The sequence below is a fragment of the Pinus tabuliformis genome, chromosome 8, assembly GCF_031772625.1.
Source record: "Pinus tabuliformis cultivar Carrire ecotype Pingquan chromosome 8, CPIR1, whole genome shotgun sequence".
Taxonomy (NCBI): domain Eukaryota; kingdom Viridiplantae; phylum Streptophyta; class Pinopsida; order Pinales; family Pinaceae; genus Pinus; species Pinus tabuliformis.
Window position 1 is genome coordinate 184924257 of NC_142294.1, and position 27079 is coordinate 184951335.

General features: G+C 38.5%; 2 protein-coding genes across 3 annotated transcripts in view; one reads left to right on the top strand and one right to left on the bottom strand.

The window, feature by feature from the left end:
* Nucleotides 1-8716: 8716 nt before the first annotated feature.
* The window catches only part of LOC149234756 (CASP-like protein 1), a 55987-nt gene continuing 37624 nt past the window's right edge, over nucleotides 8717-27079 (bottom strand). The window contains exons 2-5 of one of the 2 annotated variants that reach the window (XM_089371924.1): nucleotides 9822-9924; nucleotides 9490-9617; nucleotides 9191-9317; nucleotides 8717-9091 (exon numbers count right to left, since the gene is read on the bottom strand). In XM_089371924.1, the coding sequence (XP_089228050.1) occupies nucleotides 8885-9091; nucleotides 9191-9317; nucleotides 9490-9617; nucleotides 9822-9914 (555 nt within the window). In that variant the 5' untranslated portion in view covers nucleotides 9915-9924 and the 3' untranslated portion in view covers nucleotides 8717-8884. The remainder of the gene's footprint in view (nucleotides 9092-9190; nucleotides 9318-9489; nucleotides 9618-9821; nucleotides 9925-27079) is intronic. The other variant, XM_089371925.1, reaches the window with a different exon arrangement.
* On the top strand, nucleotides 16547-17759 carry LOC149234757 (uncharacterized). Its single transcript, XM_089461236.1, has 2 exons — nucleotides 16547-16993; nucleotides 17118-17759. The coding sequence occupies exons 1-2, from the start codon at nucleotides 16866-16868 to the stop codon at nucleotides 17290-17292; spliced, it is 303 nt and encodes a 100-aa protein (XP_089317362.1). The 5' UTR covers nucleotides 16547-16865; the 3' UTR covers nucleotides 17293-17759.

Genomic DNA, 27079 nt, shown 5'->3' on the forward strand with positions numbered 1-27079 from the left:
TGATCTCAGCAGTGGCAGAGTAAAGTATTGATGTCTTGGTCTTGGAGAGACAAATTGTGTCAAGGGTCATAGTCTTGGTATTCGTCAGTTGGAATCTCTATAAGAAGAATTTTGTGATGTCAGGTCCCTATACTACTAGTGTAACCCCTTACTATTATTAGTGCAACCCCCTTATTCTATTATTGTGCCCATATAGTCCCCATGTTGTTATTATTATGCCCCATAGAAGCCCACTATCGTTATTGTTGTGCCCCTACAATATTATTGTTATGTAGGCTCTAATTGTATTGGGACCCCTTAGACTCCTATAGATAGAAAAGAGGTCTTGTCATTTGTATCATCCAAGAATTGTTCATTTATGTAACGTAAAGGAGGTTGCCCCCTCGAAAAGACTGATTTCTAAGGCATTGATCTTTCTTTTCTATGTTTTTTTTAGCTTTTGAAACATCGCAGAGAGTTATAGCGAAAATGCCATGATGATCTGTTTGGACCAGTGAAACCCTAGAATTCAAAGTTTTGATACCAAATGTTATGAAACCAGCTCACAAAAACATAGAAAAGAAAGATCAACGACTTAAAAATCAGCCTCTTCGAGGGGGCAACCTCCTTTACATTGCATAAATGAACAATTCTTGGATGATACAAATGACAAGACCTCCTTTTTGTATATAGGAGTCTAAGGGATCCAAATACAATCAGAGCCTACATAACAATAATATTGTAGGGTCACAACAATAACAATAGTGGGCTTCTATGGGGCATAATAATAACATGGTGACTATATGGGCACAATAATAGAATAAGGGGGTTGCACTAATAACAGTAAGGGGTTACGTTAGTAGTATAGGGGCGTAACAATTTTTCTCTCCAATAGGAAGAGGTTTTGGCGTGGCAGAAATCCAAATATTTGTGTTTTTGTCTCTTTTGTTTTTTGTAGCAGTTTGATGAAGTAAAAACACACTAATAATAAAGGAAACATCAAGCTAATATAAATTGTATAAATACTTCATAAATTGTTATCATGTAACGAAGAATCATTGTAATTTCTGATTGCCCTAAATTCTTCAACATGGTATCAGGGGGTAGGTTCAGCAGTCAAAAAAAGGGCAGAAAAGAGACCAAGAATCAAGATTCTATCAAGCTCAAGGATGGCAAATCAAACCCTAGTCATGATCAAACCCTAGATTAAAGATTAGTCTACAACATCAAGGGTTGGATGTCAGCAGTGTTCAGATCTCAGGGTAAACTTGATTCAAAGGCATATATAGGAGTGCATATGGACAGTACTCAAATCAAAAGTTGTACTATCTACTGGATCATTATGCATCATGGCAAGCAACTTCAATTTGATATGTATCAGCAACTTGTTGGAAGGAAATCTTCCTATCAAGGATCTCAGTCAATGGAAGCATCAAACATCTGCTCCAACCACTGCCAACATGATCAAGGTGAAGACTTCATCTTCACAAACAAGTAAGTACCTTTTCATTTTATAATCAAATTTGATTATGTTTGCAACAAGACCTATATTGGATAGGTCATCAAGGGTCTTGCATGGTTGTCATTATCCTTAGAGAAGTCAATACATCAAGGTCTCCTCTAAAGTCATGAGAACTCTTGAGGTTTTATAAAGTAAGAAAGGAGACATAAGAAGGATACATGAAATGGTGGACGGTATACTATCTGAAATGCACTAAAGAATAATGAAGACATATCTTCATGAGATCTCAATTATGGGATCTGGGAAAAATGATGCGAAAATAATCATCATTGGTATTGATATTGATAAACAAGGTAACAAATGTCCATGAATAAGAAGGTTACCTCGATCAACAGTTTGTGGTCTCTATGTTGAAAAGAGAAAGACAAAAGAATCAACTATGTGCAAAGGAAAGGTTGACAAGATAGTACTAAGGAAAGATTACCTGAAAGATGGAGGAAGTTGAAGAAAGGATCAGGAAAAGAGGGAGTAATAGATCTCCATTATGAATGAGATGGTCCTTGCAGATATGATCATGGTAAGAAGATGCATTGAGGCATCATGGAAACAAGAGCTCATATGAATCATGAAAAACATAGCTCTTGGGAATCTCATTGAATATCAAAGGAAAGGAAGAAGTCATCCAGGTCAAAGGGAACATTTGCCAGATAGGGATATACTAGATCCTGAAAAACATAGCTCTTGGGAATCATGAAAAACATAGCTCTTGGGAATCTCATTGAATATCAAAGGAAAGGAAGAAGTCATCCAGGTCAAAGGGAACATTTGGCAGATAGGGATATACTAGATCCTGAATCATGAAAAACATAGCTCTTCATATGAATCATGAAAAATGCTCGATCCTGATCAAGGGATTGAAGATCTATTCAATCAAGAAAGTTGCTGAGAGAAGCCTGAAGGAATAATGAGGTATGTATGCTTGTATTTATTGTAATATCATGTCATATGGTTGTAGGTAACATGGATCGAGCATGATCAAAAGGGAAAATATTTCCTCCTCTAAAATGATGCTGAAAGACTTAAGTCACACTTGATGAAATCAACATAATATGTCCTCATATAAAGTATGAGGTAGTTGATCACAATTGAAGAACTTCGATTGAAAGTTTTTGGGAATGAAAGATGTGAGGATGCAAGAGATCGTGAATTATGAAACCATGATGAAGGCAATCAACATCCAAAGGATCAGGAAGACTTTACCAGGAAATCTCCCGAAATGATGTGAAGACTCTGATGGAAGTCTGAAAAGATGAAGACCCTTAACAACAGAGATCGTTGGGAGATGTGTCAACATGTATACAAGATGTTGATACTTACAAGAAGATGTCACTGGAAAAAGGTAATCACCGAAAGGTAACATGTGATTTGTTTTTGGTGTCTAACCTCTTGGAAAATTTTGGGTATGTGTGCAGGGCCAAGGGAAGGAGAGTTGTGAAGGATGTCACAACTATGTACCTTGTGAATCACAGTTGAAGAAAAAGGTGAAGATAGATGGCCCTACGAGGGAAGTCCCAGATGTAAAGCCAAGGAGGATACTTTCCGAGTGACATGACAGAGAAAAGTAATGGATGGTTGACCCTACGTGTCGAGAAAATTGATGACATCCAAGTCTTGGATCATCAGTCAACTAGAAGACCCTATAAAACACTAATGATAGAGTACCTGAGTAAGAGGGAGCTCTGGGAGGTTCCTATGAATAAAGGAACTCGAGCAAGTTTATAAGTGAAAAGAAACTTGGAACTCGTCCATGGTTAAAAGGGAGAGTTAGACACAACATTCTTGTCTTCAGTTTGGAAGAAAGAATGGAGGATTGAGGATGTGGTAGAGCATCTAAGACAAGAGTGGGCAAAAGGACCGATATTCTTGAGGGCTCGAAACCCAAGATGAGAATAGTCCTAGTAGTGCATACTCGGAGAACACCCGGGTGGGTATGACCCTAAGAGAGACGATGATGTGTATCTATCAGTGATTGCTCTCGCCAACATTGTGCTCTGATCTAAGAGGGATGGAGTTGTTAGTCAAAGCCTTACTATATGGAAACAATGTGGGTTGAAATGATGCTATAACAGATGGATTGCGAATCCGATTCTTCTTATAAGAAATTATTCAGATTGAGAATGACCAAGTACCATTATGAATACCTCCCTAGTTAAGAAAAAGTGTTGAAGAAAGTGTAACTAGGTTCGGTCTTCATAATGACATGATATTTGTATCTGATATAATAAATAGAATAAATTACTTTTGTATATCTTGCTGCATGGGTTTCATGAGCAAGAAGTGTCAATAGGTCAAAGACTTCTTCTTGATGTCTTTAGGATTTTATTTATATGTCAAAGAGTCGTGTCATGTATTGAGAATCTCTTCAAGAGCCTATGTAAAATATATCTATGTCAATGCTGCCCTCCAAGACCAAGAAAAATCCTCCAAGGGCAAAAACACCAAAATCTGCAAGCAAAACAATGAAGAAATCTTATGTCAGCTCCAAAAATGAATTAAAAGGAAATTATTGAATAAATAGAAGTCATCTCGGCTTGGGTAATAGTCACGAATGTTCATACACTCATGTCGGCTCAAAATAGGAGCACTCACTACTATAAATACTCGTCTAGGGTATCCGCAAATGAAAGAGAAAGATCTCGGGGTTTTCTCTCTGAAATTTCGCATGTGAATAGAGGAACAAGTCCGCACTACGGCCAGGCATACGGAGAAGGGCTTGACTGCACCTCAGATGGGTTTAAGGTGCAAGCAAGCTACACTTCGGATGAATAGAAGAGCAAACAGGACTTCCGCATACCTATGAACGAAGCGTACAATCAAGCTAGATCCCAAATAGATGGAGCAGAAGGATATCTGAATGGATAGATAGTCTCTGCATAGAGATGTCTCTGCTCTTTTTAAGGCATGGTCTTAGCATATTGAAGAACTGTAATCACAACAGTGACATGGAAGATCAGAATCATGACGGTGAAGGAGAGCAACAGTCTTGGCATAATGAGAAGGATCAAACATAACGATCTCGACATGATTGTGACAAGTGGAAGACTCAGATCTATCGCCTCAATTGATTTACGTTGCAATGAACAACAATGATAAAGGTTTCAAAGAGTATGTCTTCGATCTCAGCATAACTATGATTGTTTCATTCTTAAGATAAAAAGATCATAAGGATCTACCTTCTCGACATTCTCTTAGTAATGACATTGTAGACGCAGCAGAGGATGATCACTATGTAATGGAATGTAATCACAATCTTAACATATGAATGATCAAGTAGGATCCCTGTGATATATAAAGAAACCTTATCTCTAGCATGGAGAGAACATGGGATCATGATCTTAGATATCTCAGTGATTTCATTTTTCCGAGAATGTATATCAGTAATGATTCTATACAAGAAGAACAAGAAGTCAACAAGATGCAACAACTGTGTGATAACAATGGCATGGTAGCAGAACAATGTTCCACCAAGGTTCCGAGACCAGGGGGCGAGGTTACCCGAGAGCGGCCTATGCAAAAGCTCCTCAACAATTTTTAAGACACGTGGGGGGACGTCAAGGTCTTAAAAACTTATAAATATAAAATATAATTTATAAATTAAGTCCACTATGACAATTGGGTTTAAATTGAAACGCTGCAAAGCATGATCATTGATATGAATGTCATTATCTAATATCATATAAATTAAAAATTCTAATTTATAATCATACATCATACATTATGATTAAAGTTTAAACCATATTGATGTTCCACTTCCTACTATGAACATTGAATACTCGACAGTGAATATTGACATAAAATTATAAAAGTCAAGTCTGATACATCATACATCAAGAGTTAAAATTTTATAGAATTATAAAAGACTAAAGTCAAGTCTAATACATCAAGAGTCAAAATTTTATAGAGTCAAAATAACATAAGAACATCAACATATCAAAAGATAAATGAGCATAATTTTGCTCAATCCTCAAGGTAATGCCCCGCTAGTCTTTACATCCAGCTGATGCGTGAATAAATCAAGATCAACCATATCACCATCTGAATCTGAATCACTAGCGTTCTCAAACATGCTAAGTGGCACACCAACCAACCCCATTTGTCTCTCATCAAGTCTCTCCTCCATATCTACCTGTGCATCATCCTCTGGATCAACATCCCATCATGTTGTTGGTCCCTTCAAATACTCGGGTGTCTTCCTATGATCAAGACATAGGGCACTGTGCACAACTAACTTCTCCGCTCTTTTAAAGGTAAGCTTGTTCATCTTGATAGAGTGGATGAAGCTATATGTGGACCAATTCCTCTCTGCTGCAGAGGAACTAAGAATGTATTGGGAATGGAGTGAGGGGCCAAGGAAAATAATGAATTAAATTTATACAAAAACGAATTGAAACCCTAAAGTATTAAAACTGATGTTAAATTTTAATTATAAACAAAAGTTTATTTAAAAAAATCAAGTCCCTTGACCCCCCTCGACCCTCTTTTCGGAAAAGACCCCTCAGCACAAGGAAATGACCCCTGGCACATACCCTGTTTTTTGGGAGCGTGGAGAAACGACCCCTTCTCATCCCCAATTCCCCGGAGCATAGAGGAGCTAGGAAACTAGACCCCCACAGGGGGGAGTCCCCATGGAACATTGTAGCAAAAAAGAGGATCTCAATGATGCAGCAGTGATCTTAATAATGCAACAGTAATGGCTTCCAATAGTGCAGCAAAGATGATGATCTCAACAGTGGCAAAGTAAAGGATTGATGTCTTAGTCTTGGAGAGGCAAACTGTGTCAAGGGTCATGGTCTTGGTATTCGTCAATTGGAATCTTTATAAGAAGAATTTTGCGTGGGTTTTCCTCTCAAAGAGGGAGAAGTTTTGGCCCTAGCAGAAAGCCAAATATTTGTGTTTTTGTCTCTTTTGGTTTTGCTAGCAGTTTGATGAAGGAAAAACACACACTAATAATAAAGGAAACATCAAGCTAAGATAAATTGTATAAATACTTCACAGATTGTTATCATGTAACGAAGAATCATTGTAATTTCTGACTGCCCTAGATTCTTCAACAAGTTTTCCCCTCAAGGGGGTTTTGCCCTGGCGTGTGCCTACATCTTGTGTCCATTGTTTTATGTGCCGTTGTTTTTGGTAATTTCTTGATGAACTAAAAAAAAAGATATAGAATCGTAATAATTAGAAACATCACAAGTAATTATCAAGGTCAAGAAAATCTTTACTGCCATTTTGATTTTCCAACATTGTTCCCTTTCAGAAAGTTTTAACCACATAAAAATATTGACATTGTACTCTTTAATCTGATTGTGTGAATGGTTACAAAAGGTTTTCACCATGTATGGGATACGCTGTTTACCTGAACATAGTATCAGAACATAGTATCACAACCCGTTGGAAAAACTGCTCCTAAAGGTGATCAAGATCGTGACTGAGATCTATTTTTGTACTGTTTTGGCTTGAACAGATTGTTCTATTGTATCCAAAACATCATCTTCCGCTAAAAACATCTTTCGTTTCATCCTAGATGAACTACCCTATTTACCTGAACACATGGAACAATCCTATGTATATGCCGCTGCTGCAGCACAATTATAGAAATAAAAATTGTAAGTGAAGGGACTATGGGAACTAATGGATTATGAATTTGAAAATTTATTAAAGAAGCCTCACCCATTGGCCATTTCAAAGGAAAGCCTTGCATTATATTTGGTAGATCATGGAACAGGATTCCTAGGAATATGCTGCTCCTACAGCGCAAATATAGATATAGAAATTATAAGTGAAAGGAACTGTGGGAATTGATGGATATTCCATATATAACAACCACTAGTCAAAGAAGACAAACTTCAAGATACCATAAGCATGATGGGTGAGATTCCATAAACCAACTTCTATATTGACAAAATCTAGTTCAGACAATTGTTAACAATATAAAATTATTAACGGCGAGTGTATTGTAGAGTGAAATCCCAAAAAGTGTATTGAAAATTGACCTTTCCCTACCACAAAATCACCACCAGACGCAGTCACCCACTGGGATCAACACCCAAAAGATGGGGCAGGTAAGCTGAGTTCTCTGTATATCTTGCAAATCGGAAGTGCATCCACTCTGTTGTTCACCGGCCCCTATAAGGCCACTGACAATAAAAATGATCGAGGAAACTGCCAGTATCTACACTTCGTACATTTTAGCATCTTTCTCAAAATTTAAAGCCTCTCCACGCAGTATATGGGTGTGGCTCTCCAATTGAGATGTACATTTTAGCGTCTTTCTCAATATTCAAAACCCCTCCACGCAGTATATGGGTCTGGTTCTCCAAGAGCGTTGATATGTCTTCCTATTCTTTGTCCGCTAGAGGCACCAATATTTCTTTTAACCAACAAAATACCGCGCAACTACTTGAAAGAAGCCAGATTGAATGAGAAAGTTCCACATGTTTTATAACTTTTAAGCAAAGCATCATGAATGATGAAGCTACTTCAAAGAAAGAAAGAAATCGAAGAAAAGGAAGAAAAAAAGAAACAGAAAGAGACTGGTATTACTAGATTTCTCAAGTTCAAATAAATATGTTGAGCCAAGAGATTATCAAAATAATAAGACTACCGGAAATTTTTATGACGCTCGTTGACTAAATTTTAGAGTAATCATCAAATGTCTTTTTTAGGTGAAATCTATTTTTCAACAGGAGAGACAATATTCCTAACCCGACCAAATAGATTATATTGCATTGATTTTGCAAGTACTTGTTTTAATTGTTTTAGTAAATCAATACAAAGATGTAAATTCTACTTCAACAAATCAATGAGACAATGAGACTGCTCTGCTTAATCGCTAAATTCTGTAAACTTGTTTTAGTAGTTTTACTAAGAAACGTCATTTTATATTATTTTATTTCAACATTTAACTAATGACAGTTCAGAATAACAATAGAGACGGGAATCAAAATCAGTATCTACAAAGTGATATAGGATCTACTATTAAATATCGAATCAAAAAGCAAATTTTAGATGCAATCTTTTCAGAAAACAACGGGTTAGCAGAGGAGGAAAGACGGCCCACCCATATTGGGTTCAGTGAAGTACCTTACTTCTTTATGTGCGACCAGCATTTTTTTTAAAGTCGTTCCTTTGTGAAAATTCTTTTAAAGAAACGGAAATTTTAAATTGTTGACAAAAAATTGTAATTCTCGTATACAACGGACTCTTAAAGACCGACAGTTCTGTTGATAAAACCATACAGCATATATTAGTAGAGGTTATATTCTGAAACCGAACACACATCGTATAACCCAGTACAACAACCCACTATAAAAGTCTATTCTTCACCAGTGTAAAATACATAAAGTTTTACTATAAACATACAAAACATATGTTAACAAAATAGTACTACTTAGACTTGAGGTTTAGTGCTTGTTTGTAAAGAATAATGCTGGAGAGTAGAACGTGAAGGATGAGGGCAAGGACAGCAAAACAGGTGAAGGAATCGAACTGTGACCAGATGGCCAACCAGCTGGCATCGGTATTTCCGGCCTTTTCCACCAGATACACTATTCCTGCTGCCAATGCCCCCGCTGTCACAAGTGCCACCATTACCTGCAAAACATATATAGCCGTCTCAATAAGCTACTTTAAAACATAACCAACTGCAAGAGACAATATTCAGCATTAAACTGATTAGTTTTCAGTATTTACCATATCCATTATGTTAAAAAACACTCTGTTATCTGGGTAAGCATGTGGTCTCGTTATGTTGAAGAAGGAGACCGGAAGGGACACAAGGAGATAGAAACATGCAATTCCGTTCACCGCCACAACGAAACTAAATCCAAATAAAAACAAGTCAAAGTTATAATAATAAATAATGCTCTTCTACCATTGAAATTCTGCAAACTTTCATATTTTAGATTTGAAGGAACGATTAAGGGTGCCTTTATATGTAAGGAGGCATCTCGCTATATTTCATATTTAATGGTAAAAATTAAGTCACGCACATTTTTCCCATGGCGGCATAAACTGCAATTGAAGTCGAAACAATGGCTGACAATCGCAGAAAAAACTCGAATATGGCTATCCATCTCCATTCCAAACTTCCATCCCTGGCTTCTGGCTTCATGCTTGCCTTTAAAAACAAAATCTTTGAATTTTTATAAACAATAAAACACGGTCAATCTTGCAACTCATAAAAAAAGCAGCAGCTGAAGGGTATTGTGTGGCCTTTTCCAGTGACCAAGATACATATACTGCCCAACATGGAATAAATCAGAGACAGTCCAAGTCAAAGAATGTTCTCTTTTCTTTGTAGGGTAATATTAATATACACTACCTCCAATGCAACACTGTACTGTGTAGCGTGGCTGCCGAAAGTAGTTCTAGGGGACAAGTCACAAAACTGACCAGAGTTGCACAGCAATAACATCAACCTAATCCTGATCCCCACGAGGGCAGTTACACAAAACCATTCCCTCAGAAAAAGTATAGGCAAGCTCCCACAAAACAAGCCTAAACAGAAGAAGATAAAGCAATCGCCTAAACTAAATGTCCTGTATGGCCTACTTTCAAAAAATGGAAATTAATGTTGAGAATTCCTGCCTGCCAAAATTTGCAATTCCTTGTAATAATATTTCCTTACCACCAAAGTATAAACACAACTTAATTCATCGTTTATATATAGACTACAGCCTTTTAGCCATTCACATGTCTGGTGTTTTATTTCTCCATCTTTTATGTTCTATTTTTCGTTAAGCTTATTGTTCAGTGGTCAGATCTGTCACGACTCACAGTTACCAAGTTACCACAATCATATTATACTAAAATCGCTTCATATTCAGACATAGCATTAGCAGTCTCCATACGATTCTCCCATAAACAATTTAGCATAGCATACAAGGGAATGCGAACATTTGCAGATAGATAGTGCTAAGAATTATCATTTGGCAGATGATTATTGTAATATTTTAGGCTTCTGTACAATGTATTTCAAATCTTCTTTTTAATTTCAGAGTGAAATTTTCAGAGATGACTACAACTCAAACAATAGTTTTTTCTGTTTTAACTATTTATAGCATTTCATGGGTGGTGTTGTGTCATATATTTGTTGCACACATAACGTATGCCCTGAGTTGATTGATATTTCTTCTAACTGCTTGAGCTTCTGTTGTATTTAACCGCATCTCATAAACCCACATCACTTTCATAGCAACAAATCTACACACTAATTTGCATATTACCCATATTCTAGAATGACAAAATTTGAAAAATAATGCATGTATAAAAAACATCTAAACACGGTATTGCTTTATTGAACTTAGTTCAAAGAAGTAGTTCTCAGCTTTTGACAGTTTCAATCTTTAGCAGATTCACTTTTTTTCCAAATCAATGGTGCTTGCTTTTTACAGTTGAAATAGCTTATTTACACAGGACTCTCCACAATGACAGCTTGAGAAATGGCTAATATATATCATTCTGAGATATTCAAAGATATTGAACAGAAATGTACATGGACATTAATATTTCATAAAATATCTACAATGGAAAAAACTTTTGGCATAAAATTTTAAATTTTGATCACATGAGAAGCCTACTAATAATGATGATTTTCATGCAAGACTCTTGTTGGGCCAGGAAGATGGCCTACAAACTACAAGAAAGGAAGAAAAAGGAAAAGACCTCAGCGCAATGTCATACCCATTTCCATTGCATACTTTTGCTCTTCAGCTCAACCAGAACCGAGTGGATGAAAACAGAGTAGGTGGAGGAGTGGGAGAGGTAATCTGAATAGAGATGCAGGGAACCTGAAGGTGAGGGCAAAGAGCAGGATATAGGAGAAAACCATGGACGGAAGGTCAGGCAAGGGGAAGAAATGTGAATGTGTACAAGGATGAAAAGGGTTTCACAAGAACGGAAGATATCCCTCAGTGTATAAATGTCCTGGCATAGATGCCACAACAATACATATAAACAAGAGCTATGTGCAGCTTAGTCCCTGTCATGTGAATTTCTTTAATTGAAGTTGTGTCAGTTTGTTGCACTAATATCAAGGTCACATTCTTATGTCTGGACTCTGTAGAGTATTAAGCTTCACTAATGAAACAAAAAGCAAGTTGATTATGGATTTATGAAACATCAACATGTACTGCAATATTACTGTGAAGTGTGAAAGAGTAAATACTAAACAGTCAATGTATAACAAAATGCAGAAAACACGTGCAATGCATAATTCATTATTTCTATAAATATAATATTGCAAATATGCATTTGTATTACTGTACTACCAGTTGTCAAAAAGTCCATATGCCAGATTGGAATAGCATATATTAAGGGAGAGAAAAAAGGACATCTAAGTGGTATAATACCATACCATTCTATCATCCAGATCTCAAACCGCACACATGCTGTCTGCACTTAAAGGCTTATATATCATATGTAAAGGGAGAAAAAATGTCCTAGTGGTAAAATACCAGAAAAAGAACCATGTGGGCATTATTGCCATGTTTGAAGAAGAGTCAACCACAAATGGTTGGAGGATAACAGCTTTGGTAAAATTTCTAACATTAGGATTTGATGAGCTCCTTAAAGGGCAACAGACAGCAGTAGTAGGTGGGGGGAGGCCACAGTCAGAATGTTGCAACACAGGCTGCAAGAGCCAGACCAGAAAGGAAGGCAGGCTGCTGAAATTGCAAGACACAATCAGTTCCACTTGGCTGGAGGGCGAGGAGTTCCAAAATTTGATTAACTAAATGGAGGGCATGAAGATAGTCTAGTGTCCAGTTTGCAGAATCACTAAAGAATATCAAATCTAAGGTCATGGGATGGGCTACTGCAAGATATAAATCCAAAGATTGTAAAAGATGTTGAGGAAAGGATCAGAAAGTTTCTCAAGTATAATGAGAGGCAGGGCTTTAAGGAAGAAGAAAAAAAGAACTTGAATGAGCTGAAAGGCAAAGTAAAGATATTGTTGGCTAAGAGGGAAGCTGAGTCGAATTTGAAAAGTAAAAGCAGCATGGTTAGAAATGGTTCATGAGAATAACAAACTCTTCCACCAATTTGTTAAACATGAAGAAAAACAGAATATTAGGTGTGAAATGAAGGACGGGGTAGGGGAATGGGCAAGAAATGTTGACAATCATAGCACAAGACAGGTGCTTCCACACAATGGTCACCCAAGGTAGTCTTCCACACAATTTGCCAGACCTTTGCAAAATTACTTGAGGAATAATTAAATTGTAGTGTTTTTATAAGAAAATTGAGTTTAATCTAACTAGCATAGATCCATCTTAACCCTAGATCTATCAAGAAAATAGAGGATAAAATCTCTCAAAGTGCAAACTTATTTCTGAGTGTAATGTTAAATTTCCATGAAACTCTGCAACTACTTGGATGAATAACTGAAAACTGAAACTAGTTTACTATCACCAAAATACAGAGTTTCTTAACAATTCATATGCAGCGGAAAAAAAATATAGAGATAAAAGCACATTACACAAATTCACACACTTTTCTCAATTAATACAATTGATTTAGGCCTGCCTTGATCACTACTTGATCTCGGTTCCTACATAATTCTTCCTCCTTGAATGCTGCCTCCTTGCTCTGCAAACCCTGTTGTCTTGCTTCAATTCTGCTCCTCCTTCGTTGTGCAATTGAGCCCCTTATTCCTTGCGCTTATCTCCTATTTCTAGCACTTCAAGCCCTATTTTCTAGCACAATTGGGCCCTATTTCTTAGTGCACTTCAGCCCCTATTTCTTAGGACCTCAACTCCTCCTTCCTGCGCACAACCAGCTCCTAAATTCTAGCGCACTCGTTCCTCCTATTTCTTAGGAAACATGTTCTTTGCACTCTGCACAAACAAGACTCATCTCACAAACTCATGAGCTACTTTGTCTCACAACCTTGTGCACAAAACAATTCATGATTCCTTGTGCTTTCATCCTCCTCTTTATAGATTCGATCCATGCTAAATTAGGCAATTACAAATTTTAATTTAGAACTTGAGTTGTGATTGACAAATTAACTAGGTCGAACTGGTTCTCTCTCCAATCATCACTGGAATTATAACTCGTCCTTCCTTCAATCAAGATTGTCGACCCAACTCGTTCTAACTAAACTCGATCTGCCAACCAATCTCGTAGTCAAACTAATGAATACTTCCACTTAACTGAAGCTCGAACACTACGCATGAACTCGTGATGATTATTCTCATAAACTGGAAATTAAGTCACCACAACTAAAGTCTATCCTATGAGCTCACCCTCAAACTGGGAGGACAAATTAAGGTCTTCACTGGCTAAGGCACATACATTTTCAACACTCCCTCTTAGCAAGGAAAGTACTTCTAGAAGAACATCTTCCTCCTAGACTTGTCTTCAACACCACCACATTATACATTGTTGTAGTTGCTCCCTTTGAACTAGAAGACTTCCCTGCTTCCTGCTACGAAATTTGATCTGAAGACATGTTCCTTCCAACCATGCTCTTAGGATCCAGCCTAAGCATTCATCAATGTTAAGTTCATACCAATAGATCCTAACAGATCCAGAAGAGGCCTCCTGCCCATCTTTCAGATTAGAAGTTTGAGTCATCGATTTCAACTCAGTCTTCAAAGCCTCCTGCTCATTCTCTGTCACTAACATTGATCTTGTGCTAAGTCCTTCTAGCAAGATTGTGGGTTTGTCTCGATCCTTTGAGACACCCATGAATTTTGTTGCCAATCCCTTGATTAGTATGGTCTCCCTCTCTCCCTCTAAGGGTTTACCTCTGTCAATCCTGCTAGCTACTGGTATTGTCCTTCATACCAGTAGTTTGCTGCTACAGTGTTGTTAAAATCGCGATAAAATCGCGATTTTTTCAAAAAATCGCGATTTTATCCGCAGCCCGATCAAATCGCGATTTTTACCCGTAAAAATCGCCAATTTTTTTTATAGCCGATTTTTTCGAAAAAATCGCGAGTTTTTCAAAAAATCGCGATTTTTTCGAAAAAAATCGCGATTTTTAAGGAAAAAATCGCAGCAGGTGCGGGCAGCGGGCTATTATATGCAAAAAATCGATTTTTTTTTTATTCATTTGGCTGTTCGCGCGGAGGAGGAGGAGAAGAGGTGAGGGAGAGCAGCTGAAGGGTTTCCGTCGGATTTGGGAGCGAATCCAAGCGTTTTTAGGAGGAATCCAAGCCAAGATCACCAATTTGTCCATAAAAGAGGTATGTAGATTAATTTTTTTTGGTTTTGCTTCTATAAAAACTTTGTTTTTCATTGTTTTTAAAGAATTTTTTGAAATTTTTCATTGATTTGGGATGGGTTATTTGTTATGACTATGAGAACCAATTTTTTATTTTTATTTTCTCATTTTTTTTAAACATTGTTTATTTTTTTTGAATTTTCATTGTTTTTTGGCATTTGCCATTGGCATTTGGTTGGGTAACTTGGGTTTGGAAATTGGGATTTTGGAAATAATTAACTTGTAATTTTGTAAATGCTAAATTGTAATTTGTATTATGTAATCCTAAATTCTTATTTCCTAATCCTTATTTTTCCATAGGTTTGCAAATTCAAAATTCAAAAACAAACATGCCAAGGAAATTGGATCCTTTCTGGGAATATGGTGACCCTAAAACTCCGAATGATAGACAAAACTTGTATTGCAAGTTGTGTGGAAAGGAGATATTCGGGGGGGTGTACAGGTTGAAGTTCCACCTTGCACAAATCCCTGGACGTGATGTGGTGCCCTGTCCTAATACAAATGCTGAAATTATCCGAAAAGCCATGAGAGCATTGGGAGAATTAGAGCACTCTAAAGAGGCCAAAGAAGATCTCAAAAGGCAACTAAAAAGGTCAGCTGAAGGAAGTGGGCCAAGTGGCACTGGTTCTACTGCAGCGTCAGTCAATCCGGTAGCTGCATCATCATTTTTTGTTCCTCGAACCACACCTGGTGCACAACCAACTATCGGTTCAATGCTAAAAAGAACTGAAAAACAACAAGCTGACAAGTTGATGACAAAATTTCTCCTCTGGAGTGATATTCCTTTCAGCATTGTAAGGAATAATCCATTTTTCCAACCTACTGTTGATGCTATTGCCAGTGTTGGCTCGGGGTACAAAATCCCTTCTCTTCATGATTTCAGAGGCCGGCTTCTTCAAGATGAAAAGCGTGACTGCACCCAAAGATTGGAGGATTTTAGGGAATCCTGGGCACAAACAGGATGCACTGTTATGTCAGATGGTTGGACTGACCAAAAAGGGAGAACCCTTATAAACTTCTTGGTTAATTGTCCCAGGGGGACTATGTTTATCAAATCTATTGATGCAACTCATCAAATCAAAGATGCAAAAACTTTATGTGATTTGCTGGATGTGTTTATTTTGGAGGTGGGTGCAGAAAATGTTGTCCAAGTCATAACGGACAACGCTGCAAATTATGTTGCTGCTGGTAGAATGCTTATGGATAGGCATCCTACTTTATTTTGGACACCTTGTGCTGCCCATTGTATTGATTTGATGTTAGAGGACATAGGGAAAATTCCCTTTGTCAAAGAGACTGTTGACTCATCAAAAAGCATCACAAAATTTATTTACAATCACACATCTGTGCTTAGCTTGATGAGACAATGCACCAACAACAAAGAGTTGGTGCGCCCCGCCATTACACGGTTTGCGACGAGTTTCATATCTCTTCAATCCCTCTTGAAATCTATGTGGGATTTGAAGAGAATGTTTGTTTCAGAGGAGTGGCGTTCTTCGCCAATGAGCCGCAAACCAGAAGGAGAGGCCGTCTGCAGACTTGTTTCATACCAAGAAGACTTCTGGGCGGGAGTGCAGGAGGTGTGCGCTGTCACTGAACCTTTGGTAAAGGTTCTTCGGTTGGTAGATGGTGAGAAGCCCGCAATGGGCTATTTGTATGAAGCCATGGACAGGGCCAAAGAAGCCATTCAGTCCTACTATGATGACAAGGGAGATGATGGGTTCCAGAGACAACTCCTTCTATGGAACGTCATTGATGAGCGATGGAACAACACACTCCATCGTCCCATTCATGCTGTTGGGCTTTTCCTGAACCCTACATTTTCTTATGCATGTGGGTTTGATTTTGATGCTGAGATCATGGATGGATTATTAACCTGTGTCCAGAAGATGGTGAGAACTCCAGAACAACGTATGGAGATCTCTAAACAAATTGAGACGTATAAGATGTCAGGTGGCACATTTGGCTTTGAGATGGCTATCTTTGATAGGACGATCAAAATGCCAGGTATTTTTTAGTTTGTAACTTTGTACTTTGTAACTTTGTTTCAAATTTCATTGTCTCTTCAAATTCCATTTTTTTCTTATGTTTATTTAAAATTTTATTTGTAATTTTGTTGTAGACGCATGGTGGAAGATGTATGGTGGCAGAGTACCCCTTTTGCAAAAGCTTGCCGTACGCATCCTCAGCCAAACATGCAGCTCCTCGGGATGTGAGCGCAATTGGAGTGTATTTGAAAAAATACACAACAAGAAGCGCAATAGGTTAACAACTTAACACTTAAACATTTAAAATATTGCAAATTTCCAAATAAATTTTTGAATTCATTAAACAATATTTTTTTTTATAATATTAATTATTAATTATTATTTCATGAACTTTGTACAGGTTGGAGTCCCGTAGACTTAATGACATGGTCTATGTCTACTACAATCTTCGATTGTGGGTGAGGCAACTAGACAAGACACCTGATATGGATGCCATCTCATTGGATGGGATTGACACCACTGCTGAATGGAGGGTTGAGACCGAGAGGCCTCTCATGGATCCCACTGAGGATTGATTAGTGCAGGATGAGGGGGAGGGGGAAGGGGAGGAGGAGGAGGAGGAGCAGGAGCAGGAGCAGGAGCAGGAGGAGGAGGAGTTGGAGGAGCAGGAGGAGGAGGTGACACCGCCTACCCGGGCTACCACTAGAGGACGTGGTCTCTGTCTACCTACAGTAGCTGCTACTTCTACAGCTACTTCTTCAGCTTCTAGAGCACGTCAGACTCCACTGCCATTTCCACCACCACAGGCACCAGCATCTTCATCTAGGGGGAAAGGGAAAGCAGCGACATTTTCTCGCAAGAGGGGCAGAGGAAATCAATAGGATTAGAGTCTTAGACTTTCATTTTATTGTATATGACATTATGACATGATGAGATACATTATCATATTTTTTGTTGATATTTTGAGGCTGAGTTGGGACTCAGGACTTACTATTCAGGACATGATTCAATGTTATGTGTGATTTTAGCGCTAGAAATGATATTAAACATCTTATATATTAGTTTTTTTATCATATTTATGTGTCAATGTATTTATTTTATGTTGTAGATGGTTTAGATATTAAAAAAATTGAAAAAAAAATGAATATTTTTGTGCCAAACGATTTTTTCCCGATTTTAACGATTTTTTCCGCTTTTTTCCCGGCGCCGATTAAATCCCGATCGCGCTTTTAACAACATTGTGCTGCTACCAGCTCTGCCTGCAACTGTTGGCCCATGCCTATCATGGCAGATCCCCTAACCCAACGAATTTTGCTAGCCACTGCATCTCACAGTTTCTCCAATCATCCCCAGCATGGCACCTTGCCCACTCTTTTGTATTTAATTGTATTTGTAAAGTATATATATATACTTTACAAATACAATTAAATACAAAAGAGTCAGTCAATGCCTATACAAACAACCACCACGAAGGCATGTAATCACCATTCATTCAATTCAATATATATGTAATGCCTTCAAGGTGGTTGTTTGTATAGGCATTGACTAGCTTTGAAGGTGAATGGTCATGTTATTTGACCTTTCACCCCCCATAACTACCAGCCTAGATCCATCTTAACCTCGTATCTATCAAGCATCGAGAGGGACCAAGTCTCTTGAGGTGAAAGCCTCTTTTTTTAGTGCAAAATTTGAGGAAAGGTTTGCACCTCGAGAGATTTGATCACTTTCGACACTTGATAGACCCGAGGTTAAGATGGATCTAAGTTGGTTATATAATACTATATAATATCTATATTTGTATCTCATGTGTCTCTTTCTTATTCCCTCACTATCTCACCCCCCCAAACATACACAATCTCTCTCTCTCTCTCTCTTCCCTCCTGCTTTCCTCTCTCCCGCACTCTCTTTCAATCTCTCCCTTATCACTCCCTCTCTCTCTCCACCTTTCTCCCTTTGTGCCTTTCTTCTTTCCCCCATGTCTCTCCCCCCTCTAATTCCATCTCTCTCCTCTCTATTGAGTCCTCTCTCTCTTCCTTCATCTCTCTGTCATTCTCTCCCACCTCCCCCATCACTCTCTCTCCCCTCCCCCATCACTCTCTCTCTCTTCCCCCTAACTCTCACTATCTCCCTCCTCTCTCTCCCCTCCATCTTTGTGTCTCCCTCTCTCTTTGTTCCCTTCTCTCCCTATCTCTCTCCTCTTCTCTCTCTTTCTCCTCTCTCCCTCGCTCTCTCCCCATCTCTACCTTGTCACTCCCTCTCTTTCTCCACCTCTATCTCTCTATGTCTTTGTTCTTTCCTCCGTCTCTCTCCCCTCATCTTTGTCTTCCTCCCTTTCCCCCTCTCTCCACCCATCACTCTCTCTCTCTCTCTTTCTCTACCCTCCAACTTTGTCACTATCTCCTTTCCTCTCTCCCCCCCCCTCTTAAATTTGATTCCATGATATTGAGTTTAAAAAAGTATCTAATTTAAAAGAACTCAATTGGTTGTAAAATATTAAACCTATATTTTGGATCAATCATGTCAAAAAAAAATACAGTAACGAAAAACTTAAAACAATCATGCACTACCTTTATTCTATTATTGTTGGTCAATTTGTTTACTCTCATCGCTTGGATTCTTGGTTAAAATGAATCTATGTTGGTTCTTAGTAATATTATTTATATTATATATATTTCAAATCTTTATATATAAAAGTATTCTCATTTTTAAGTTTATTAAAGTCTTGATTTAATTTCTATAAGAATCTTTTTAGTAGTTGTGAGGATAGAGGGTTTAGATATATCTCAAAAATAATGATAACCTTTTTCTTTTAGATTTAATTTGTAAAATATGTTATAAAATTAAATTAAATTAAAATAAAATATTTATTAAATATTTTGATTGTGAAATAAGTTATGTTTTTAGGGCATGTGGTATTGATAAGCCATCATATTGGCCCATGGTATTGTAACAAAGCATATTTACATGTTAATAATATCCATGGTAAAGTGGGGGTAAATATCCGTGGTTAAGAATCGTATCATATTGTTATAAAATATTTTGACTATGAGATAAGTTATGGTTTTTGGGCATGCGGTATTGATAAGCCTTGTATTAGCCCATGGTATGGTAACAGAGCCTATTCACAAGTTATTAATGTTAGCTCTGCTACATTTTGTGACTTTTGATGGATTGAAAACAGGTGTGGCAGCATTATTTCGTGCTTTGAGAAAACTCGAAGCACTCGATTTCCATTCCTCCTTCATTCTCCTTATAACTCCATAGCCCCTGTTTTCCCTGTTCTCCTTTGAAACTATGCGTAATCCTGTGTTCCTCTGAGCCCGAGCGCTAAGCATTACCCACCATATGACCCAACCATGTGACTCGGTGCTTTCATAACCCTCCGCCTTAATCCCCACCGTCGATCATCCTGATCCAACGGTCCCCGCCACCACAGTCCTGTCTTCCCGCGCACTAAACCCTGTTTTAATCCCCACCGTCGATCACATTCACTGAAAGATCTGACGGTGATCACGCCTCCCGCTCCCGTAACTTGCACACGCGATAACCCGCGGGGAAAGCGGTTTCCCCACTGTCACATCTACCACGCGTCGTCGTTCTATTGCGTCGCACCCCCGCATACGGATACCGCCTGCCTCTCGTGAGCGGTGCAGGGAAACCGCTTACCGCCCACATGTACAACCTCCGCTCATTAACATTCGCGCGTCTCTGCCGCCCGATAGCCGTCGGATCTGCCCGACTGCGATCCGACAACCCACGTTCATCCGTCCAAATGTCTTCCTGATAGCTCCCTCTGATCTGATCTCCACTGTTCAATTACACGATTCGACGGCTGTTGTTTATTCCCGTCCAACCCATGCATCCTCCATATTGTTTTCGTGCCTCTACCCTGTATCATTCACCCGAGGGATGAAGACAATCGTCTACCAGCTCTGCGCAGTTAAGCTTCAACTACTGCATTCAATGCATTGTACACCCGAATGACGAAAAGGACAGCGTTGAGCAGATAAACACACTTATCAGTCATGGAATGTCTTTTATGTCACACTCCAGCTACTCAAGAAGGACAATAGAGTACCAGAATGGGTCATTTTGCTCATTAAAACAGTCAGATTGTATCAAAGACCCATATCAAACAGTTAATGTGGTTAGTGGTCTAGTATGACCCCTCCACGCATAGGATAACAAATATTTTTTGTAATCAACCTCCATATATACCCAGAAAAAAGATGTAAGGCGGGTGGATGGATATTGTATTGATGTAAGGTTCAACTTCTGAAGACTGTAACTACTGTGATACCTGCAGCGTCTGGTCTTCATTTTCAGCTAATGCAAGCTTCTTTTGCTGTTAATTGTTCATTTTCCACTTCTTCTCTGTTCTGAGTTGTGCCTGTTATGCATTTTTCATGTGCTCTTAATGTTTAGCATTAGAGGGGTTGTCATCCCACCTTTGTGTTAGAATCTAATAAGTATTATTGAATGTGTATGCAGGTTTCTATTGTTTTAATTCCAGAGAACTGTCATCCTATTTGTTCATTAGGAAATAGATTTACAAACCTTTCTACTGGTTGCAACCAGCCATCACATGGCCTTGTGTATCTGCTGGTGTGGTCAGTATTCTTCATCATCACCCTATCCTCAAACTGTGAGTAATTGGTGGTCTAAAGCCTTATAGTCTGGGGGTGTTCGCCCATGTCTGGGGTTAAGCATAGTATAAGTGGTTATCTGGCTTGAATATGCATCATTCCTTCCATTCATCCACCACTTTCCAACATTTTTGTTGAGTTTGTAATGTTCCCGAGCATCTCTGAGATACAACCTACGAGAGTTTCTTGGGGTGTTAACATTAATTGGCACTGTTGCCGGGCAAAGGAGATTGAAGCTCAGCTTCCCTGGGAGAACGACACAGTTCCAGATTTTGGTGATAGACAAGGTCTGGGTACATTTCTGGTTGTAATCATCTATCTAGCGACTCCACATTGAAGTTTTGGCTCAGTTTGTGAGACATACTCGAAGAAATCCTCAAAAATCACCAGTTGAACCAGTGCCTGACCCTGAGAGGACTGTCAAATCGAAGAAAGCATCACAGAAAGGGGCATCAGGATCAGGTAAGCCTAAGAAATCTCATGCATCTCTGAAAGATAAAGTTATAGCTGAAGATATAAAGTTTGAAGATTTAGAGACCAGCACTGTTAATAAGGAAATTCCTTCAGAGATTAATACAACCCCTTGTTCAGTTTGTTCCCCTTTGAATCTCAGTCCAAAGAAAGTTTCCCATACAGTCCAGAACATCCCTTTGTCTCTCCCATCCATCACATTACTTCCTACCATTCAATCTGCTACTATCCTTCCACATATCCCAATCATGGCAGGGCAACAAGCACCCACGAAGATAGAAAGAATTGTAGCTGCCAGATATGGACCTTTGGTCTTGCCTATTCCTTTGAATCCTATGCCTGTGGGAGAATATCAGAAGTATATGCCCAAGTTTACTGGTACAGAGGGAGTGACAGCAGAAAAACACCTTGAGGCCTTTTACAGTTATGCTGATAATTTAGATATAAGTGAAAACGATGTGTTGATGAGAGTTTTTGTCTAGAACCTTGATGGAGAGGCCAGAAAGTGGTTCAGAGAACTAGCCCCTAGATCTATTGCTGATATTGAAGCCTTAGATGATGCATTTTTGAAGCACTGGGGAGATAAGAAAGATTTGTTGTATTACCACTCTGAGTTTGATAACCTGAAAAGGGAAAATGGGGAATCATTGCCTGATTTTAATAAAATATTCAATCGTATGTACTGTAAGATACCAACTGAGGTAAAGCCTACCCCCACCTCTGCCAAACTCACTTATGCCAATGCTTTTGACTCTGATTTCTGCCTATTGTTGAGAGAAAGGAGATGTGCTACTCTGGCAGACATGCAGGATGCAGCCCTAGAAGTAGAGTATAATATCATGGCTATGGAAAAGCTCAAAGGTCAAGCTGACAAAAGGACGCAGAGAAGTCAGCCTTCTACTTTTTCTACTTCATCTTCAAAACCTAAATTAGATAAAATGACTAAGATAATAGAATCATTGGCTGCTGAAATATCTAAGTTGAAGGTTGAGCAGAATTCAAGAAAAAGAAGACAGCAGAACACTTTTGCTCCAAGAAATTCAAATCCATTTAGTAGAGCAAATGAACAGTTACAAATCATTCAAAGGGGTAAAGAACCAAATGAGGAACAGAGAGTTAAAGCTCCTTTCCAAAATGTAGTCATGGAGGAGGAACAATTTGAAGATGAGGATGAAATTCACTGCATGGAAGATAAAGGCAGTGTTGCTTTTTTGACAATCGCTGCGTATGAAGAATCTCTGTTGCAGGAACAAGACAGTCAGGGGTGGGACAGAGAGGTTGTTCTACAAACTGAGGAGCAACGAAGATATAATCTGAGGTCAAATGCAAAAAAAGTCAAGGAGAATACTGCCCAAAGAGCTGCTGTCCAAACAGAGTCACGAAATTTCAGACGGAGAAGACCAGCAGCTGATCCAGTCATTCTCAAAGCTCCAGTTCATGAGGTAAAAGGTTTTGACAAGTTGCCTTCCTCTTTCAGCTTTGAGTCAGAAGTCCAGAAGTTGAAAATATCTGTGCCTCTGGTAGAGTTGGTAAAGAGTGAAATGTTTAAAAAGCCCATCCTTGAAGCCCTTGAGCTGGAGACCACACAAGCCTCCACTGACTCTGTCAATTTGCAAGATGACAAGCTTGCCATTGTGCTTAACCCTATGATAGAACCTGTTGATAATAATTCTCCATCTTTTTATGTCTCCTTGACCATTCATGACAAAATCCTCCACAACTGCCTAGACACAGGGGCCAGCCACAATTTGATACCTAAAGCTGTCATGGAAGAGTTAGGCCTTGACATCACTAGACCATATCATGATTTGTTCTCTTTTGATTCAAGAAAGGTGAAATGAAGAGTATTGATCAAAGATCTAACCATTACCCTAACTCAGCAGCCCATGAAGAGTATGATGATAGATATTGTGGTAGCAGATGTCCCTCCTAAGTTTGGCATGTTGTTGTCCAGAGGATGGATTAAGAAACTAGGTGGGACATTACAGAATGATCTATTTATGCCATTGTCCCAGTTTTTGGAGGAGAAAACAAGAGATTGTACAGAGAAGCACAGTTGACATACATCATCAATGATGAGAAGAATCCTACTAATCATCCCATATATGCTGTGGACACTGATTTTGGAGCATGTATCCTCCAAATAGAAGAGTCTCAGAAGGCCTCAATGCAGCTCAGGAAACCAACAAATCAGGCCAGGGAAGAGCAAGGAGGTCAAGTTTGGGAGATGTTCTTTGATGGAGCATCTTCTAGGGACGCTACAGGAGCAGGGGTGGTGCTGATATCTCCAGAACAAAAAAGCACACAGCTGTCTTTTAAGCTGGCTTTTCAAGTCACAAACAATATAGCAGAATATGAGGCCCTGCTATTGGGCCTTAACGTAGCAAAAGACACAAGAATCAAGAACATAAAGGTGTTTGGAGATGCTGATCTGATCATTCAGCAAGTAAATAAAACATTTCAAGCAAAGCACCCAAGACTGAAAGCATACAGAGATGAGATATGGAGACTCAAAGATTCCTTTGAAAAATTTTGTATTTCATATATTCCTAGAGTCCAAAATCAGCGCGCTGATTCCCTTGCCATGTCTACTAGCACGTTTATCCCTCCCATGCCTCCCAGACTAGTTTATGAAGTGCAAATGAAATATAGACCATCCTTGTCTGATAATGTCCAACATTGAAAAGTTTTTGATAATGATGACGAGATAAATACGTTTCTACAAGTCATTGATGAGTTTTCTGAAATGCAAATTGACCAAGATAATGAAGCCTTGTTAGAAAGCCCCAAGTCCCGGCTTAGAAATAAAATTGGTAAAAATAGCATTGTCCAGCTTCCCAGCAATCATATTCCTAAAAGTTTAATTCCTCTAGAAAGACTGTTTGACCAGAATGATGTGCCTTACAAGGCTCCCCAAAAAGAAGACCAATCTGCACTCTGTAAGCATGATATAGGAAGTCCAAGTAAGCCTAGATACATAAATTTGTCCACCCATCTGTCTGTTGACCAAAATTCTGGATACTGCAAACTAATGAAGCAATTTGTTGATGTGTTTGCGTGGGAGTATAGTGACCTGAAAACTTATAATAAAAAGATTATTCAGCATAAAATCCCTCTAGAGAAAGACATCATTCCTTTCAAACAGAAGTTGAGACCAATAAATCCGATGCTTCTTCCTCTGATTGAAAAAAAAAAATTTAAAAGTTGTTGGCTGCTAAAATCATAGTCCCTCTCAGATATTCTAAATGGGTAGCCAATTTGGTGGTAGTTAGGAAGAAAAGTGGAGAAATCAGACTGTGTGTTGATTTCAGAGACTTGAACAAATGCTCAAAGAAAGACAATTATCCCCTATTGAAAATGGAGCATTCGCTGCAGAAGGTCTCAGGAGCCAAAGTGATGTCTTTCCTGGACGGATTTTCAAGGTTTAATCGGATTGCTGTGCATCCAGATGATCAAGAGAAGACTGCATTTACCACTCCTTGGGGCACTTTTATGTATGTCAAAATGCCTTTTGGGTTGATGAATGTTGGAGCTACCTTTCAAAGAGCTATGGATATAACATTTGTGGGAGAGAAGGATAAATTTGTCCTTATCTACTTAGATGATATAACAGTATACTCCAGCAGCCATCAAAATCATTTGCAGCATTTAAAAAAGGTGTTTCTGAAGTGCAGAAGACTTGGGATTTCAGTCAATCTTAAAAAGTCACAATTTGCTTTAGAAGAAGGCAAGCTGTTAGGACATGTTGTTTCTGCTGCAAGTTCCATATTGACCAGAAAAAGTCAAAGCAATACGGGCTTTGTCTGTCCCGAGATCAAAGAAGGATATACAGTCCTTTCTGGACAAGATTAACTTTGTAAGGAGGTTTATCCCGAATTTTGCTGAATATGTGAAGCATATTACCTTCATGTTGAAGAAAGGTGCAGAAATCAAATGGACTGATATAGCAAGAAAATCATTTGAGTCTATTAAAAAAGCTATTATGGAAGCTCCCACTTTAATAAGTCCAAATTACAGCGAGGAGTTCCATGTATTCTCATTTGCCTCTCAAGACACCATTGCAGCTATTTTATTGCAAGCAAATGAAGAAGGTTTAGAGCATCCAGTGGCATTTTTCAGCAAAAACTTAAGGGATGCTGAACTGAGATGTCTTAACACAACCTGATGCTGATGGAAGAAGCGCTACATGGATTGCAAAATTGATTGAATTTAATATAGAACTGAAGCCCACCAAGCTGGTCAGAGTGTTGAAATTTGGTACCGGAGGACAGGTGGTTCCCTTAGGCTTTGATCTTTGGCCTAGGGAAAAGTGTCCAAAAGAATTTAATTTTTCTCCTAAAGTGACTTTATAATTTTATAAAGTTAAATCTAATTTAAAAGTGACTTTAAGTGATAAAGTTATTAAGTCTAATTTTAAAGTGACTTTTATAAAGTCAATGAAAAATTAGAAAGGAAAAGTGATTTTGGAAATAAATGACTAAGTGGGTCTTTATTAAAGTGGGGTGAATTAAAAAATAGAAAGTGAGATTTAAATGAGCATTTAATCTCAACCATTGATCTAAATCTATTTCAGCCATTGGATTTAGAGATCACCCAAAAGTCACTTGGAGTTATATTAAAGGAGGAAAAGGAGGAAAAGGTCATTCACTCTTTCATGAGCAGATTGGGAGAAGGAGAGCAAGAGAGCAAGAGAGATTTCTGAGCAGGAAGGAGGAGACAGCAGCTTGGCACACATTCCAAGGCAGCAGTTGAGCAGATTTGTACAGCTGATTCAGCACATAGTGAAAGGCAGATTTTTGCACAAACATCGAGGAGCAGTTTGCTGATTTTTCTGCACACAAAACGGAGGTCGTACAGCATTTATTGCTGTCCTGTTTGCTGTAATTTCCAGATTGCTGTGAGGCACGGGAAAGGAGATAAGTTGTAAATTTGCTCGCTGATTTTTTGCTGAATAATTCTCACTGTAAAAAGGTAATTTTCAGAAATAAAGAAGAGCTCTCAAACTGGTTTTCCCCAAAAGTTGTAGGGGGTTTTTCCAGGGTCAAGTTGACCAAAAATATCAGTGTTTTAATGTGTTTTAATGGCTGTTTTTAATTGCTGATTTTTATTTCTGCAATTTCCAGCGTTCTGAAAAATTTCCAGAATTTGTGTTTTCAGCCATATTTATTTTTTTCAGTCTGTTAAATGTATGGTTATGGGAATGGGCATTTAACTACATGGGAGAAATAAGGTGAAACTGAAAACC